Source organism: Lactuca virosa, chromosome 3 (genome assembly GCF_052849685.1).
Source record: "Lactuca virosa cultivar CGN04683 chromosome 3, Lactuca_virosa_CGN04683_v6, whole genome shotgun sequence".
NCBI classification, from domain to species: domain Eukaryota; kingdom Viridiplantae; phylum Streptophyta; class Magnoliopsida; order Asterales; family Asteraceae; genus Lactuca; species Lactuca virosa.
In genome coordinates this window covers 123,947,740-123,964,766 of record NC_136428.1, presented here as the reverse complement: position 1 = coordinate 123,964,766, position 17,027 = coordinate 123,947,740, and the positions used below count along the sequence as shown (strand labels likewise).

Genomic DNA, 17,027 nt, shown 5'->3' with positions numbered 1-17,027 from the left:
ATTTGACTCCATGTGATTTGTGTTCTTGCAAAAGCTTCCCTTAATTACATCCATTTGACTCCATGTGATTTCATTAGTTAGCGAGTTATCAAAGAAAATTAGGGATGTTTATAGGGCAAACATTTTTCCTATTAATGGAAGAAACATGTGGCCTCACACTAAGTTTATTAAGTCATTACCTTAATTAATTAGAAATTTTCTTGTAAGGCTCTATTTAAAAAAAAAGAAAAAAAAGGAAAAGACATGTTACTGAGTGTGATCTAAATATCTAACATTGATGGTTCTTATGTCAGTTAGGTGTGGTAACTATCATGAAATATGGAATAATAAGTCATGCAAGAATAAAACATTGAAAAAAGAACTATGTCACATAAGATGATAAGAAGGCAAGTTATTTAGGAATAATCCAAGTGGTGTGGGAGAATAAAGGTGGTAACAAGTAGGAGAAGAAGTACGATGTACTAGAGAAAGGAGTAGAATCTAGAAAAGGTGGTAGAAGTGTTAGTGAATCGGTTCCAATTCAAATTAGTTTTAGTGAAAAGATGAAAATATGGATGTAATTTTTAGGTAGTTCCAAGTATCAATGAGATTGTTTAGGTTTTTCCAAGTGTGGATGCCATTTTTTAGGTTGATACGATTTATGGGATATTTTTCAAGGGTAAATGTCATTAATGAGATTGTTCTAAGTGTTTATGTGAGTGAGATATGAGGTAGTTTCAAGTATTGATGATAAAAATGTTGATATTGAGTCATGATGCAGTTCAACGTGTCATTAAAGTTAAATCTTACGCTAACATGGAATAAGGTATGTTTGATGAGGGCCCTACTGAAAATGAAGTATAAAAACAAATTATCATTAGGCATATAGATATGAGGATGCTTGAGGCTACTGGATATCTACCTCATGATATTGAAGTTAATTTAGAAGGATAACAAGGTTTACATGAACCCGTGGAACCAGTATAAAATTTAAGACATTATAGAAAAAGTGCTACTATATCATTAGTTATTAGTTTATACTGAAGCCTATATGTATCATGATATAGAAGCTAAGGAGAGGGATATTGAAGTTTAAGAGAGGACAATTGATGATGAGTTTATTGTAGACACATATGATACATTGATACTTTGGCCAAAACTATTCCATGGAAAAAATACAGAAGTTGAAGAAATCAATGCATGATAAAGATGTAAATGGTTGATATATGGAGAATGCCATTATTTTAGATTAAGATTGTTTGAGAAGGAGGTGCATTGGTTACTTAATGTTTTTGTTATTTTTGGTTAATCTTTTGACAAGAGGTAAAATTTTGTTAACACACATCCAATTGTTTGTCAACATCTAGTTTTAAGATAGGCCTTTTGAACAATTATAGTAGATGAACATTTACATCATGGTCGTACAACTAGATGTTTAGGTTCGAATAAACCCCATAATCTGCAATTTAAATTACCACTGTTTAGAAGTACTTTGTCATTTCCACGTCTCCAATTTAGTACAAACAATTTAACATTGTAAGAAGTGTATTTACATATACATTTCCAACTATCTAATTTAGTATTAATAGTTTAACATTACAAGAATCATGTTTACATCTCCATTTCCAATTATCTCAATACAAAATATCATCAGATTACGAAATTCACCCATTTTTTATTTATCCATATAAAATACAAAACGATTTTGAATAAACTAATAAAATAATCACATTCAATAAAGTATTTATAAACAATAAGAAGCATTAAAACAATTAATCTTTTTATAACCAAACATGGGTTTCAAAATATACTTAGTTGATTAATCAATGAGACACCACACAAACGAATCAAAACAAATGAAGATCAACATACGATACGATTATTGTAACCCTAAGAATTCCATTCATGAAATTCAAGTGTGAGTATGAGCTTTGTTTTCTTTAGCTTGACATCATGTCATGATTCAATGCCTGAATTGCTTGATTTGCAAAATAACGAACATCAACATCCGGATCCTCAGACAAATCCACCAAACATGGCCTAATCGTACTCTCCACAACCTGTAAATTTACACAAATGGTCCCTGTCATTTTTTGTTGACCAATTTGCCCTTGGACTATAGGACCGAATTTGTGTAAAAAGAAACTTACAGAGTGATCAACAATCGGAATTAGGGATTGCAACACCTTTGCTACATTGAATTTGATATTCGGCACTCTAAAAAAAACAAAACACAATAAATAATTAACAACTAAAAATGACAAAAAAGAAAAGAAAAAATACATATACCTGTCTTTGGAGGCAGTTACAACAACAGGAAGCAATTTAGAACAAGTGATTTCTGAGCCCATGACAGGGGCAAGAAGGGAAATTGCACGAATAACAGTCATGCGATACAAATAATGTGGGTTGTTAACCATATCCAACACCTTCAAACAAAAAAAAAACATAATTTAGTAATTTAATAAATAAATAAAAACAAATAAATCTAAATATAAAACCTGTGGAACAATGTGTTGCATTGCCCATTCAGGACCAAATTCCTCTGCGAGGCGTTTTAAGTTGTTAGCAGCAGCATCTCTAATGGAGTAAACCTGTTTGTAACAAAAATGGTGAATAGATTAGGAGGAAGGGAAATGGAAGTTGGAAATTACGAAACTAACCTTGTCCTGCAACCATTTCATGCAGAGAGCACCAAGCTTATCATCAAAAAACCCTACACCTAATTGACTACCCAAAAGAGGGATATATTCTATTATTGCCAATCGAACCCTCCAATGTCTGTCTTCTGCAAGCTCAACAATGGCTGGAAGTAATGATTGAGACAAAAGATCGATTCCAATAACCTAAAAAATTCCAACACCAAAACTCCAAATCATTACATGTTGAGAAGAATCGATAGTGGAAGTGAATTTTTATGAAGCGAAAAGATTTATATACCTGATTGACTTGATCCAGCTTACTTATGATATTGAGACGTACATCTGGGAACTCGTCTTTTAGAAGCGAAAGAAATATAGGAAGAAGTTGTTCAATTGTCGCTTCCTGTAATTTGTAATTTGTAATTTTCGATCGATTCATGATTCGTGAATATAATCAATTGTTTTTCAGATGTAAAGTATAATATAAAATATGGAATACTTACTTTTCCTAAAACAGGGGCCATGCCCATGATAACTGAGGCGAGAGCGGATCTAACATGTTGAGAAGAATCGGAAGATAATTCCTACATTGATATCAACGGAAGGAAGTAAGAATTCATGAATGAATGTTGAAAAAAGAAGGAAATAGTGAAATTACGATTCTGACCTTGACGCATGGAAGAATATGTTGGATCGCAAGTTCTGCGTTTAGGATTCGAGAGAATTTGGTGACTTTTCCAGCAGCTGCGATTCGTACTTCAGCTTCATTGTCTCGAAGTAGTCTTACATAAGCTGGAACCAATTCAGACCTATCAATATAATGTGTTAGATTCATAAGATGAAAAATTAGGTGGTTTTGATTTTGAGATTTGAGATTTGATTAGAAAGAATCTTACTTGGTGGGTTCGGGGCCCACAGCTTCACATAGTTCGTATAACTGGTTAGCTACCATATACCTCACACGCCATGACTTGTCCTGATTTACAAGAAAGAAGAAAATTAAGGCAAACATTGTTGAATCATAAAACCAAGTTACTGATAAAACTTCACCTGAGAAAAATTGACAATGACAGGAAGAATATGTGCAACACAGTCTTGTGGCTCTAGCAATTTCCCAAGAGCAGCACAACCCTCGACAGCTAGCAAACGTACAGAATCTTGATCTATAACAACAAGAATCAAAAATTACATCAATAATACAAAAGTATTACTAAATAACAAAAGTAAGAAAAAGTTACCATCTTGTGTAAGATCCTCAAATATTTGCATGATTTCAGTCTTGAGATGAGAAGGTTCCATAGTAGCAGCAAATTTCCCCAAATTTGTAGCAGCAGATCTTCTAACCATTGGCATATCATCTTGACACAACTGACTATATACAGACCTTAATTCAGCCTTCAATGCCTCAGGGGCACTAGGGTAAGCAATGTGAAATAACCCACAAGCAGAAACACGTGCAGTAAACCATTCACCAGCTGCCAACCTCTGCAGTAAACATGGATATCACTAAAAACTCCAAAATGGAAAACAACACAAGGGTATAAAAGTAAATTACCTTAACCAGAGGTACAAAGAACTCAACCAGATTAGTGTCTTTCATCTGTGATCCAATTCTGCAAAGTGACTCAACAGCTTTCTCCCTCACACAGGTTTCTTCAACAGTGCAGAGGGTTTCGAGAGGAGGGAGTAAGACATTGGCATGATCAACTCCTCCTACATATGGAATGAAGACACCTAACTCTTCTGCCATTGCAAGAAGAACTTCATCATCATCATCGTTGTTTTCACTCAAGAAAGGGATTAGTTCCTTTCGTGTGCGTTCTTCCCCTAGAGCACGTGCAATTGTTGATAGTCTTCTAATGGAATTTAATCGCAGTTGGATGTCATCGTTCTTCAGTTCATCTATTAATACTGCTATTGGGTACAGAGGTTCATCTCCCATCGACATTGTAGTTCACAAAGCTACTGTAGTTTGAATCTAGTTTAAAAACAAGTCAGATGTTATATGATCAGGGAATTAACTAAGCATTTATGTGGAATATGAGCTATACTGGTAACCATATATAGTATATTGGTTTTCCTTCCCAAAATTTGCAACTTTCTTCATCAATTCCCTGTGACTATAATTTCAGATCTTATAGGATTGTGAAAGTGTGTTGGAATAAAGCTTAACTCTTCCTAGGGTTAGTCTTCAAACATCGTGGAAATGAAGCTTTAGCTTCTCAACGATTTAATATAATGAAACAGCATTCAACATATGTGCATATCTATCAAAACAAAGAAGTAATTGCGTAAATCACATTTAAGCTGCTTAGTTGAGAACAATCATTCAAATTAGGAAAAGTTGAAAAGAAATAGAGAGGGAGAGAGATTAATTCAAAAGCTATAAATTAAATCAGATTTAGAAAAAAATATAAAAATAAACTATGAGATCTAAAACTAACCCTAAAACAACAAACCCCAAAAAAGAAGAAGTAAATTACGAAATCAACTCCAGAATCGTGATTTGGAGGATAAACTTGTATGGTTCACCATGTTAATTATGAAAATTTGGATCAAATAAGGGAATTTTAATCGGCAAATAGATTGTAATGAAGGAAAAAACCGATGCAACGAGTGGATCTGAATCTTACCAGAGATGATGAATGCGCTTCCTACCTAGCTTAATCAAGATTCTAATGGCCTGCTTTTCGTCGTTCACTACCAGAGAGATTATATCGTTTTTCTGTTTTGAAATTAACGTATTGTCGTGAGCGTAGCTGCAGTATCGAGAGAGAAATGGGAGAAATTGCACTTTTCAGGGAACATTTACATAACTTCTGGAAAGCCCCCTTAACTATGTTTCTTTTTCTAATTCCGGCACTAAAAGCTATATACAAGAGGTAATTTTATATTTCATACATCAATTATAAAGAAATAATGTTCATTCTTACTTTTCCTAATAAATCAACATTAAAATCTTTCAATTTAGGGGGTTTTAGTTAACATTTTTCAAAAATAAAAGTATTTTTCGGTAAAAATTTACGGTAGTGAAACAAAAAAAAAATGTTTTGATTAATTTATATGGTGGCAAAAATGTACCAAGTTATAAATACATATTTTTTTGCTTAGCAAAATTACTTGTTATACAATGACCAAACAAAAGGAATGAAAGGGAGTTTGAGGTTTATCTAGGGTACTATAGTCTTTTTATCTCAAAAATTCATAAAAGCTTTATAAGAGTAACTTCTTAAAACTTCCTTATTAGCTTAAGGAGGAGTGTGTTTGACAATGCATCGACAAGAGCAAACAAGAGCTGAGTCAGTTTGGTAAACACCGTGTCCTTAACTTGGTAACGGGCTGAAAATAAAAGAGATGATTATTTTTCAATTTAATTTTTTTCCCACTTTTCATTTTTTTTTTTTAAATTTCAACTTTTAAACAACTTTTCTACTAAAATAAATACCAACAACTATCTTCATTTCTCACCACTCTTAAACCTTCAACATTCATTTTACATCTCTCAAATGTCTTCCTTAAACGTTCAATCCGGTTCGCCGATTGTACCTTGGAGAACGATAGAAGATGTGGCTTTGACTGGTGCATGAATCAAAGTATCGGAGGACCCGAGGGTCAGCATCAACAATAGTGTGTTATCTTTTTTTGGAACAAAATCACTCAACATTCCTAATCAATATGAATCAAGGTTGCTACCGAATCAAAGATCAAATCTACACCAAATGGAATAACACGAACAAGTGGTAATAAAGTTCGACGTTGCGTTTAATTAAATGAGGCGTGATTGGCCAAATGAGGAGAATGATATAATGGTTTTAAATATTGTTCTTGCAATTTTCCAATAATAAAAGAATAAACATTTCCGTTATGTAGATTTTTTGCAAGTTGTTAATGGGTGCACAACATGGCGTCTACTGAAGTTGTGTTATTTTTATGTTTCATGTTACTTATGTTTTAATTTCAAGTGTCTTATCTTTTACACTCATGTAATTTTCCTTTCAGTTTAATGAAAATTTCAGTTTTATATCAATTAGATTGTTTTAAATAATAATCAAAATATAAAAAGAAAATATTGCATGGTAAATCCCCCCTTAAAAAAATGGCAATGAATTGAAGTGATGTGACAAAAGTAAGGTTGCCTCTACGCATCAACAATTTTTTTTGGCATGGATAACACCACTACCCATTCTTAAGGTGCATGATGTTGATGTGTTTTGGTCGGAATAGGCCGTCGTACCGGTGGGCCAAACGGTCTCGCAGCTCCGCCCCCATGGTTTCAGCATGGTCGGCTTGGGCGGGTTCATCAAAGGTTTATAGTTACTATCTCTTTCTTCTATTATGCTTCAGAACTTATACTTCTACATGCTTTAGTATTTGTACCATAAAAGTGGGAGGCTTAGAAAAATGGATTGTTTGTGTTGTGGTCTGGAAATATAGAAAGAGAGGAGTGAGAAAAAATTGATGTGACATTTATTTAACAAAAGGATTGAGAGTGAATGACTCCCTCCATCTTAGAGACAATGAAAAGTTATTTTCACTTGGGTTGTGGTGACTTGATAAGACATGTGGAAGATATTGTGGATAACCTATTGAATCATGTTCAAATTCTGACATTACTCAGCCCTGTGGCCATGGAGGTTCGCCTGCAGTGACTCCACGGCATGAGACATAGTCTCATGTTCGCAGTGGGGGATTAGTCGGTGTGCGAAAGCTGGCTCGGAAACCCTCGTTAGAAAAGTTCCATTTCCAAAAAAAATGTTTAGCTTATTAGCTAATCCTACCTAATAAATAAGGATCCTTTTGCCACATGTCATCTTCTCCTTGATTTGGACACATGGCAATTTCTAAGCATTTTTTATTTAATGTATTTTCCACATGTAAATTTTTGATTTGTTCCAACAGATTTTAATTGACAACTCATTGAATTATTTATGGAAAATCAATCTCATAATAATCAAAATAAATGCCATAAATAATGCCTCGATATTTGCGTTCTTTCTAATGGTAAATCCATAAATTCAGTCTATATTTATACTCTAATAAATGAAAATCTTTTTGTCATATGTCATATTCTTATTGATTTGGCCACACATCCTTTTGAGTTTTTTTTAATTAATTTTTTTTCACATGACATTTTGTGGTTTTTTCGATTTTATTAAATTTCACATTATATTTAAATGTAATAATTACAATAAATGTAATAATAAATGCATATCAATATCATTAATTGATATTTATTCTAATTTCAAATTTTCAAAATTCAAGCCTTATTAGTTTTCCTATTTTTATTTATCTAAATTTCTTAAAATGTTAAGAATTTCATAATTAATTTTCTTTTAAATGAACCCATGTAATACATGGGTCTTACACCTAGTAGACCAATAAATCGTTAAATCAATAAGTCATCTTGAACACGATCTCAAACACCTTTTAGATTTTTTCAGTTTCTTTATTACTTTCAATCGGATATATCATATGCTGATCTAGTGATTTGGTATTGAATGTCTAATGTGAATGTCACATGTATTTTTTTTCTTTTGATGACATGAATGTCACATGTATATTTTTGTTAATGTGGATCAAATGAGTGACTCGTCAGCTTAACATAAAGTCTCTAACTTTAATATGGTTTTTTGTCATTATTATTATACGGCTAAATATAAGAAATAACAATATATTTTTTTTGTCTATGTTATAACATCTTACTTTTTCTTTAAAATTATATTTTAGTTTTTTATAACAATTATCTAATAATATTATTATAATTTCAATTTATCTTTATTTTTATACCTCAATAAATCTTACATAACTGTAAATAAATTACTTCGTATTTATTGCTATAGTTAAATAGAATTTAAAAAAATGTATAATCCCCCCCCCCCCCCCAATTTGTTAGCATCCCTTCCCATCTCAACATCAATGTAAATATTTGTATAAATTCATGTTACAAAACACAGCTAAACAAAAAACCAACTGAATGTTTCACTACAATATTCTAGCAAGTTATAAGTACACTTTAATAAGTTGAAACTACATAATACCAAACCAAGTATAGCCTAATATAACAAATGTTTATTTAGTTACATATAGATACTATTCTCAATAAAATTACAATATGAACTTCAATCACATTTTCCTTTTCAATTCACACTAATCTTATCAAATCATGAGCTCAATTACACCTCCTCATCAACATCCAAACAAACAAGGTAAGCAACTAACCCAAAAACAGGCACAAATCTTAAATATTTCACTAAATCCACCTTCCTTTTCTCAACATTTTCAAGGTTTTCACCAATCAACCATGGCTGAAAAACTATGTAAAGGCATATATCCCAAATGAATGCATATGCAAGCCTTTCTGACCCAAGATAACTTACCAAAAACTCGTTTCTATCCGTAACATTCCCAAAATACCCTTCTGGCCTCCCAAATAGGGCCCACAATATCGATATAACACAAACAGCACCACCAACAACTCCAACCACGGTTGCACCATTGACCATGGTTGACCTAAGTTGGGAAGTTTTTCTTGGAGTGTAGTTAGTATCTGGCTTATTTAATCGAATAGCCATGTAAGGTATCAAGAATGCTGCAATATAAAAAAGTAAGATACAACATGTTAATTCAGGCCTTTGTCATTCAGATTTGTTAAACCCTAATTGAAAAGGAAATTACTGTTTGTAAGGAACATTTGAAAGCTCCACAAGATGTCAAGTGATCCCTTGTATCTGTCTCTTTTGAGGTCGGTGAACAACAATGGAGCGAACATTAATGTCCACCCGATAACAAAATTGAACAATCCTTCTGACATCTGGTGAAAAGTGGAAAGAATTATGGTGATATGAATTTCATAGAAAAAAAAAGGAAAGATTTTTTGGGTGGTTTGATTTCTTACAGGGTGAAGCACAGGAGCATCAATTAGACGAATTCCAACTACTCTGCCAAAAATCAACTCATGAATTAACAGAATTAAAGGTTTGATGGTGTTTGTTTTAACACTAATTGTTATAAACATAGTTCATTAGATCAAAGAGAGGTCAGGATATACCTGAGTTCATTAGGGGTAGAATGAAGAAGAAATTAAGAGAAAGGCCAACAAGGGAATTGATAGTGTCTGAACTAATAGCCCAAACTGGATCTCCCTGAAATCATGAAACATGTCTACAAAAGTTGTAATCAAACAAGCCTCTGAATCTAGATTTTGTTCAAAAATCAACAGATTATTTGTTTCTAAAAGTAATCTAAGAAGCAATTAAGGGAAAACTGATAGCAGATTGTGTGTGTGGACATAAATATATTAAATCAATCAACACAAATGATGAGTGAATTTAATTTGTCAAAACGGATAATGTTGAGATAACTGATTGATACATACAGGTGCATATGGAAGCAAGAACAGCCAAATTATATACACCCCCTCAGTCGCCCACAGGACAAATTGTAGGACCTTCCGTGTGTTATCATCCAGTTCCGGAACCGACAGATCAGTGGTGGTACTGCTGCTGGAATTCCGGCGAGAGGCGGCGCAAACAAAAGCATTCTCCGTCAAAATCTGTTTCCGCGACTCCCAAGGTTTGGATTTGAATGCGATTACTTCTCGCCTTCTGAACAACGATGGGGTCTTCGGAAGGAAACTTGCAGGCCGCGGTAAATCGCTGCTAAGGGCGGATATCAGCGTCGCCGTCGTCGTAGCCATTTTCCGGTTACTGACGGGCGCTTGGCCACCAAGATTACTGCAATGATTTGGTGGTGTTTGCACAGTTATGAGTAGGATGGCGGAATTTAGGCCAACGTGGTGCTCGTAGATTCAAGTGTTCTTCGAGTTGTTGCCTTTGTTGGTAGGATAGTAACAGTACAATTCCCATTTTACCCTTCTAATTACTTCTTCTCTTTCAAGTATTAACTTAGAGTAAATTACAGTTTTGCACCTTATGGTTTACACTCATTTGTAGTTTAAGTCCAACTTTTTAATTTTTGTCGTGGTTTCCAAAAGTTGCGCGCCTCGTCCTTTAGACTAATTCTGTCATTTCTCAACCATTAAACGAAAGTAAAATTCCAATTATACACTTTCTTTTCATCTTTTATGTTTTGTTGACATTAATATAAACTTTAGAGACTAATTAACCCAAATTTAATTATCATCGTACAACGAGTGAGATGACAAACGGGCAACAAGCTGCGCCGCTAAGTATTTTTGTATGGCAAAGCTAATTCTTTTAAAAACTACATCCATAAATCTAGGGGATATAACATTGATATGCATGATCCGTTGTACTCTATTAAGAAGCTCTACCGCATCCGGCGCGAGGAAACCAAACGTATCAAATGCAAATGGTATGAACACGTGTTGATTTTCCATACACGATTTCTCATGTTTGGTGACTTTGCCTATAGCAGCTTTTAAAGCCGCCTGTCTCGCCGTGAAATCCCCAACCCTCAAGCCCACGAGAGGGGATACCCCTGTAAGATCCACACATGCGTGTTTCCCTCCGATCCATCTAAAAATCAAAATGTCAGCCAGTCTGAGGGTTGACCTTCCTTCTGTCGGGTCAGTCAAGAAATTCACAGGTGCCTCTTTCCTAGCGGAAACCCCGGCATGCTTAAATATGTCAAACAAAACATCCCTAACCATATCGTGCCTGTATTTGAACCCCGGGAGTTCTTTACAGTGAACTGCATGCTCTTCAAAAGAGTCCAAACATGTCTTGCGACACACCGGGCATATCTCGTCAGCTAGGAATATTGGAATCATGAGTCGATATTTGAGGATAGTACGATACTCCACATGAGACATATGTTGGCCAAGCCCATCTATAAGGATAGGTAGAAGAAAATCTTGAGCATGTGGTGCACGTAAGCACTAGAAAACCGCTTTATGCCGAGTCGTCATGTCGAGATGCACTTCCATATCTTGGACAATTTTACGAAAAAGGGCACTCGTCAGTGTATTCTGGGATTTAGGGGGGTGGTGTCTTTAGTAGTAAAACTGCTAAGGTCAAAATCCGGAAGCTTGTTATGAAGAGACGCCAAGGCACAATCATAATCAGAATCAATACCATATATGACGTTATCCCGTAAGATTTGGTCTTGCAATACCCAAGATTGGTCCCTTTTCGTTTCTGTAAAATATAAAAATTAAGCCTAAAATCCATCAGCTTCCCCATCGATAATTCATATGTCTCTTTCGTTTCGACAGTCCAAGACCACCCATTCTGCCTCTTGTTACCTCTGACGTCAACGTCAGAACCACTACCAACCACTCCCTTTGCCATGCATATATTCTCCTTCATTTCCAACCCTAAACTCTCACCCTCTCTCGCTCGCCTATAATCCGACCACAAATATATCTCTCGTACTCTTCTCCACCACCAAAACAATCGGTGTTCGTATACGATAGTGGTGGTATTGGTGAAAAACGATGGTTGTTTCTATAATTAATACAAATGAAATAAAATCCCTAATCTAAGGTATAGACATTGCTCAATCCCAACCCTACCCTCCGCCTTTATCACCACAACGTCTCTTTTCTCTAGTGGAAACAACATCCTTCGTTTGTTGTCATTAGCCGAAAAGCTTGCCCACATTACATTCATATGACTAAAGTAGATAATTGAGTATCCATTAATGTTAGTGGACCTGAAAACTAAGGTTCCATTCCCAAAAGATTTGCATATGTTCCTCTTTTCAACATGTTTGTAGTCGACATTCACATTGGTTTGCATCTGTTAGTATTTGTAATAGTCTTTGAGTTATGGATTTTGTAGCTTTATTTCATGTGTAATTTGGGTTCTTGATCTTAAAAATAAAGATAGTGATGTTGCAGATTTGCTTTAAATTTCATCTGTTTTCTAGTGTCTTAAAAATCCAGCACAAAAGTTATCAAATAATTAACTAATAAATCCCAATCATTGCATAAAGTTTCACTTTCCCATTATGTGATTTTCGATTTCCATGGAAGCTTCAAGTTCAAGTTATAGGGTTTTATTCCCAAAAACAAGAACGAACTAAGAACGATTACATTTCCAGATTTTCAATTTGGAAACCCACTGATTTCTTGTATGTTTGCAGATTCAGATTTTTTGCAAAGGAACCCTACTGATTTCTTGTATGTTTGCAGATTCATACATTCATAGTGTTCATATTTTTGCAAATTCAGATTTTTGTAAGGGTTTCGATATATATATATATATATATATATATATATATATATATATATATATATATATATATATATATATATATATATGTGTGTGTGTGTGTGTGTGTGTGTGTGTGTGTTTCAGATTCACATTCATAGTGTAACACCCTGTTTATTTATTAAATAAATAAACAAATTAATGAACGAATAGAAGCCCTAAAATAAATAATTATATATCAAATGATGGTCTCGTAGAGCTAATTGTCACACTCTAAGAGATTGGGGGTTAAAAGTGTAAAATCCAGACTTAATTTGTAAGTTTTATGGAAGGCAGGGACTAAATGGAAATTATTGGGAGTTCATTGAAGAGATTTTAGAGGCCTAGGGGCCGTTTGGTAATTCAGGTATCAAATTTGAAGGGGATTTCCGAAGCTGGGGTAGAAAAGGTAAAATGTGGATTGCATTTGAATAAAAAGGGGCATGGAGGGACTATTATTGCCATTATGGAAAATCTTTGAATGGAGCCGGGTATAAAGGGTTAAGCAAACCATAACCCTAACTCATTTTCTCTCAGCCGTCGACTTCACTACCCTCGTGCTCTCCTTCAGTCACCACTCCCACTTACTCCACCTCTGGCGCCACTATCTCTTCCTCCACTGTAGATGTCGGAAACCACCAATGGTTGTCGTGTAATTTAGCCGTTGGTGAAGATGTCCGTTTTGCTGTTTCGTGGCCCCCGAACCGCCATCTAGCACCGTCGACATTCCCTCTGCCGATGACGGCGAAGACCATCAGCGGTCTCCGTCCCTCCGTCGCAACCTTCTCTCCCCATGTCTCTTCGTTGTTTCTTCAGTGCAACGCCCCAAGCCGCCTATCGTCGCTGCTGTTACCACCTTTAGCCGTCCGGTTTCCGATAATGCTGCTGTCGCCGCCGGTACTGTTGTCCTCGTGGTTTGATGTCGCTGCCGCCGCCATCACAGTGCACCACCGGGGGTGGTTGCGTCCCGATACCAAGCAAATACTCATCGGGGCACATTGTTGTTGGTCAGGGAGCAAAAAAGAGTTATCGCCACCACCGTGAGGTGGTGGCTGCCATCCGAAAATCTCGTTTGTCGCCGCCGTGAGCCACCAAGGGGGGGTGGCTGGAGTTGCTTTGCGACCATTTAGTGGGTGTGGGTTGCGTTGCTGCGTGTTGGAAGCCAAAGGAACCACTGCCACCACCGTGAGGTGGTGGCTGCCATCGAGAACCGACATTCGCCACAACCGGCCGCCACTAGGTTTCTATGTATATGTGTTTGTATTAGTGTGTGGGTGTGTGTGATTATTTGGGGTTTAAGCATTGTACCATGTAACTAAAAGAAGAGTAATGAAAAGAAATTGAAAACCACCACCTTAGGGTGGTGGCTGCCGCCTCATACCGCCACCGGCCGCCGTATCGGGTGGCGGTGTGCCTTGCCTCATTGTGTTGACTCGTTTGGGGTGCTTGAAACCCTAATGGGCCCAAAGAAGCCCTAATGGGCCCAATGAAGCTTAATGGGCTTAGTGAAAACCTTAATGGGGTTAATGATATTCTAGTGGGCCTAATAGGCCCAATAAAGCCTTAATGGACCTAAAAGCCCAAACAGATGACTAATGGGCCTAGTGAAACCTTAATGAGTCTAATGAACCTTAATTGATCAAAAGACATGTCAATTGGGCCTATTGGGCTAAGATGGGGTTGGAAACCCTAATTAGGGTTTAGAAAACCCTAATATTGGATTTATAGGCTTGGACTTATTGAGACCCACTTTTGGGCCATTGGAATGGAATTGTGTGATTAAGCCCAATCACACCATATGACTTATTTAGAAGAATGATGGACTTAATGTATTAAGTCCTTCATGGATTAAGTCTTTAATGGGTTAAGTGAGAAACACTTAACCCTAATCGTCATTTTATGTGAAACCCTAATTTCACTTGGGTTTATTGTTGGGCCTCTTTATTGGGCCTTGATGATTGGGTTACTAATGGACCATCCAAAGTCAAGCAATTGGACTAGAATAATTTAATGGGCCTAGGGTAAGGCCCATGTAAGGGGTTTGGGCCCAATTTGGGAAATTGGGCCATAGTTTGGGCCTTAATGATTATATGATGTTGGGCCTTAGAATAAGACCATGTATAGGCCTGGGCCCAATTTGGAAAAGTGGGCCATATGTTGGGCTTTGATTCCCAGTTGACTTTGGGCCTATGGATTGGGCCTTAGGCTTGCATAAAGCCAAGCTTTGGGTAATGTAGTAGTTATCCAGAGTATGTACTCATGGTTATGTAGTGGAACCCAATTATTAATTGGGTGTTATTTTGGTGTTGACAGTTCGGGAATCTGTCATCCAGCAGCTGGGGTTGAGTCTACGGGACTTCAGAAGTGTGGGGTTGTGTCTACGGGACTTCAGCAGTGTGAGGTGAGTTACCTTCCAGTAGCGGTGGGTCTACGGCCACAATGTCGGCCCACCAGTAGGAGTTGTATGATAGATGATTGTCTTTGTGATTTTCATCTAGGTTTGCTACTACCTGATATGTTTATGTGCTAGCATGATATGTTATATGTGATAGTGGTAGTAGGGGGAGGATAGTCCCCAGGTTCGGTCGTTAGGACCGAAGGGTAGGTCGGGCACCCCAAAATTGCCTGACAGTATGTTTATGCTATGATATTATGTGGTAGTAGTAGGAGGTGAAATAGTCCTCGTATGTCGAGTGAAATAGACCGACGGGTACGTCAAGCACCCCAGAATGGCTTGATCTGGGTAGTCAGGCACCCCAGAATTGCCTGACAGTACATGTGTGTTATACTATTACATGGTAGCAGTAGGGGGTGAAATAGTCCCCGGTAGTCGGGTGAAATAGACCGACGGGTATGTCAAACACCCCAGAATGGCTTGACCTGGGTACGTCAAGCACCCCAGAATGGCTTGACCTGGGTAGTCAGGCACTCCAGAATTGCCTGACAGTATGTTATTGTATGGTGTGTGGTATGATGGGGGAACTCACTAAGCTTTGTGCTTACGGTTTACAGTTTTTGTTTCAGGTACTCGTTTTCAAAGGAAAGGAGCCGGCTTGATCGCAGCGCATCACACTATGTTTTCCGCACATGAGATCTTTGGGATTACACTCTGATATGGTTTTATGATAATATGTTTTGATTATTGATACTTTGGTTTTGACATGAGATATTAATATGAATGTTTTTATACTGATGGTTTTATATAATTACTTAATTAAAACGAAATTTTTGGTCTTGAATTTTGGGATGTTACACATAGTGTTCATCACTTCCCCGGAAAAATCATACATTCGCCGGAAAATTCATATTTTTGCTAGAGAATTCATATATTGGCTGGAAAATTTAACTTGACCGGCTAAACCTACAATAGCCGGTCATAATGGTTTTTATGAACATAAAAAACAAGTTTAATGGTAAATAGAGTACAAAAAAGAGTGACCAAATATGAACAAAATCGATAATTTGTAACCCTCCAACGTCATTTTTCCTAAAAATAACATTAGACATTTTATATTATAATTTTTATTTAATATGTTTGGAACAAATTTCGTACTACTTTAGACAAAGGATCTTGTTTTTAAAAGTTTCAAAAGTATAAGAATTTAATTAATTTTAGAGCAAAACTCGATGCAACCCACCAACCCAACCCACAATTAACAGGTTGGGTTGAAATTTTCAACCCATTTAAGCTAAATGGGTCAACCCGTCTAACTCATTTAATTAAATAGGTTGGGTCGGGTAAAAATTATCAATTCGTTTTCAGCCCACCAACTCATTTAACTTTAGTTTATATTTAATTTAATAATTATTTAAATATTATCATACATTAATCTAAGTATTAGTTTATAAATTACAATGTTTGTTATTATTTATGTTTTAAAAAAATGGAATCCTAATTCCTACATTTTTTCTTGACACCGACAACACTAGTCACTCTAAAAAATCGTTTAGAAATGACATATTGGGATTGTGAATTAGGATTGTGGTTTTGTTATACTTTGAACTTTTATTTAAGTCTATAACTAATTTAAGTGGTGTAATCTTTAGTTAATTTATTAATTTATTTTTATTTTAAATGGGTCAATCCAAATTTAACCAATTTATTTAATAGATTTGGCTTGGAAACTATATAAATGAATCAACCTAGTGATAACTCATTTATCTGAAAGGTTAGGTTGAATTAGAAATATCAACCTATTTAAACAAACAGAGTGGGTTGGGTTGAAAATTT

The 17,027-nt window shown here is 35.9% G+C and overlaps 2 protein-coding genes across 2 annotated transcripts; both read right to left on the bottom strand.

The window, feature by feature from the left end:
* Window positions 1-1,738: 1,738 nt before the first annotated feature.
* On the bottom strand, window positions 1,739-5,436 carry LOC145166507 (uncharacterized). The gene is made up of 13 exons (XM_079085512.1): window positions 5,255-5,436; window positions 4,177-4,599; window positions 3,860-4,106; window positions 3,672-3,784; window positions 3,518-3,597; window positions 3,289-3,430; window positions 3,125-3,205; window positions 2,920-3,024; window positions 2,643-2,825; window positions 2,481-2,573; window positions 2,269-2,408; window positions 2,130-2,196; window positions 1,739-2,039 (listed from the first exon to the last, which is right to left on the bottom strand). Exons 2-13 carry the CDS (start codon window positions 4,567-4,569, stop codon window positions 1,920-1,922), a joined length of 1,764 nt encoding a protein of 587 aa, XP_078941638.1. The 5' UTR covers window positions 4,570-4,599; window positions 5,255-5,436; the 3' UTR covers window positions 1,739-1,919.
* Window positions 5,437-8,653: 3,217 nt separating this feature from the next.
* LOC145166506 (uncharacterized) lies at window positions 8,654-10,442 on the bottom strand. The gene is made up of 5 exons (XM_079085511.1): window positions 9,997-10,442; window positions 9,670-9,763; window positions 9,517-9,554; window positions 9,297-9,432; window positions 8,654-9,210 (listed from the first exon to the last, which is right to left on the bottom strand). The coding sequence occupies exons 1-5, from the start codon at window positions 10,315-10,317 to the stop codon at window positions 8,795-8,797; spliced, it is 1,005 nt and encodes a 334-aa protein (XP_078941637.1). The 5' UTR covers window positions 10,318-10,442; the 3' UTR covers window positions 8,654-8,794.
* Between the last annotated feature and the right edge of the window lie 6,585 nt (window positions 10,443-17,027).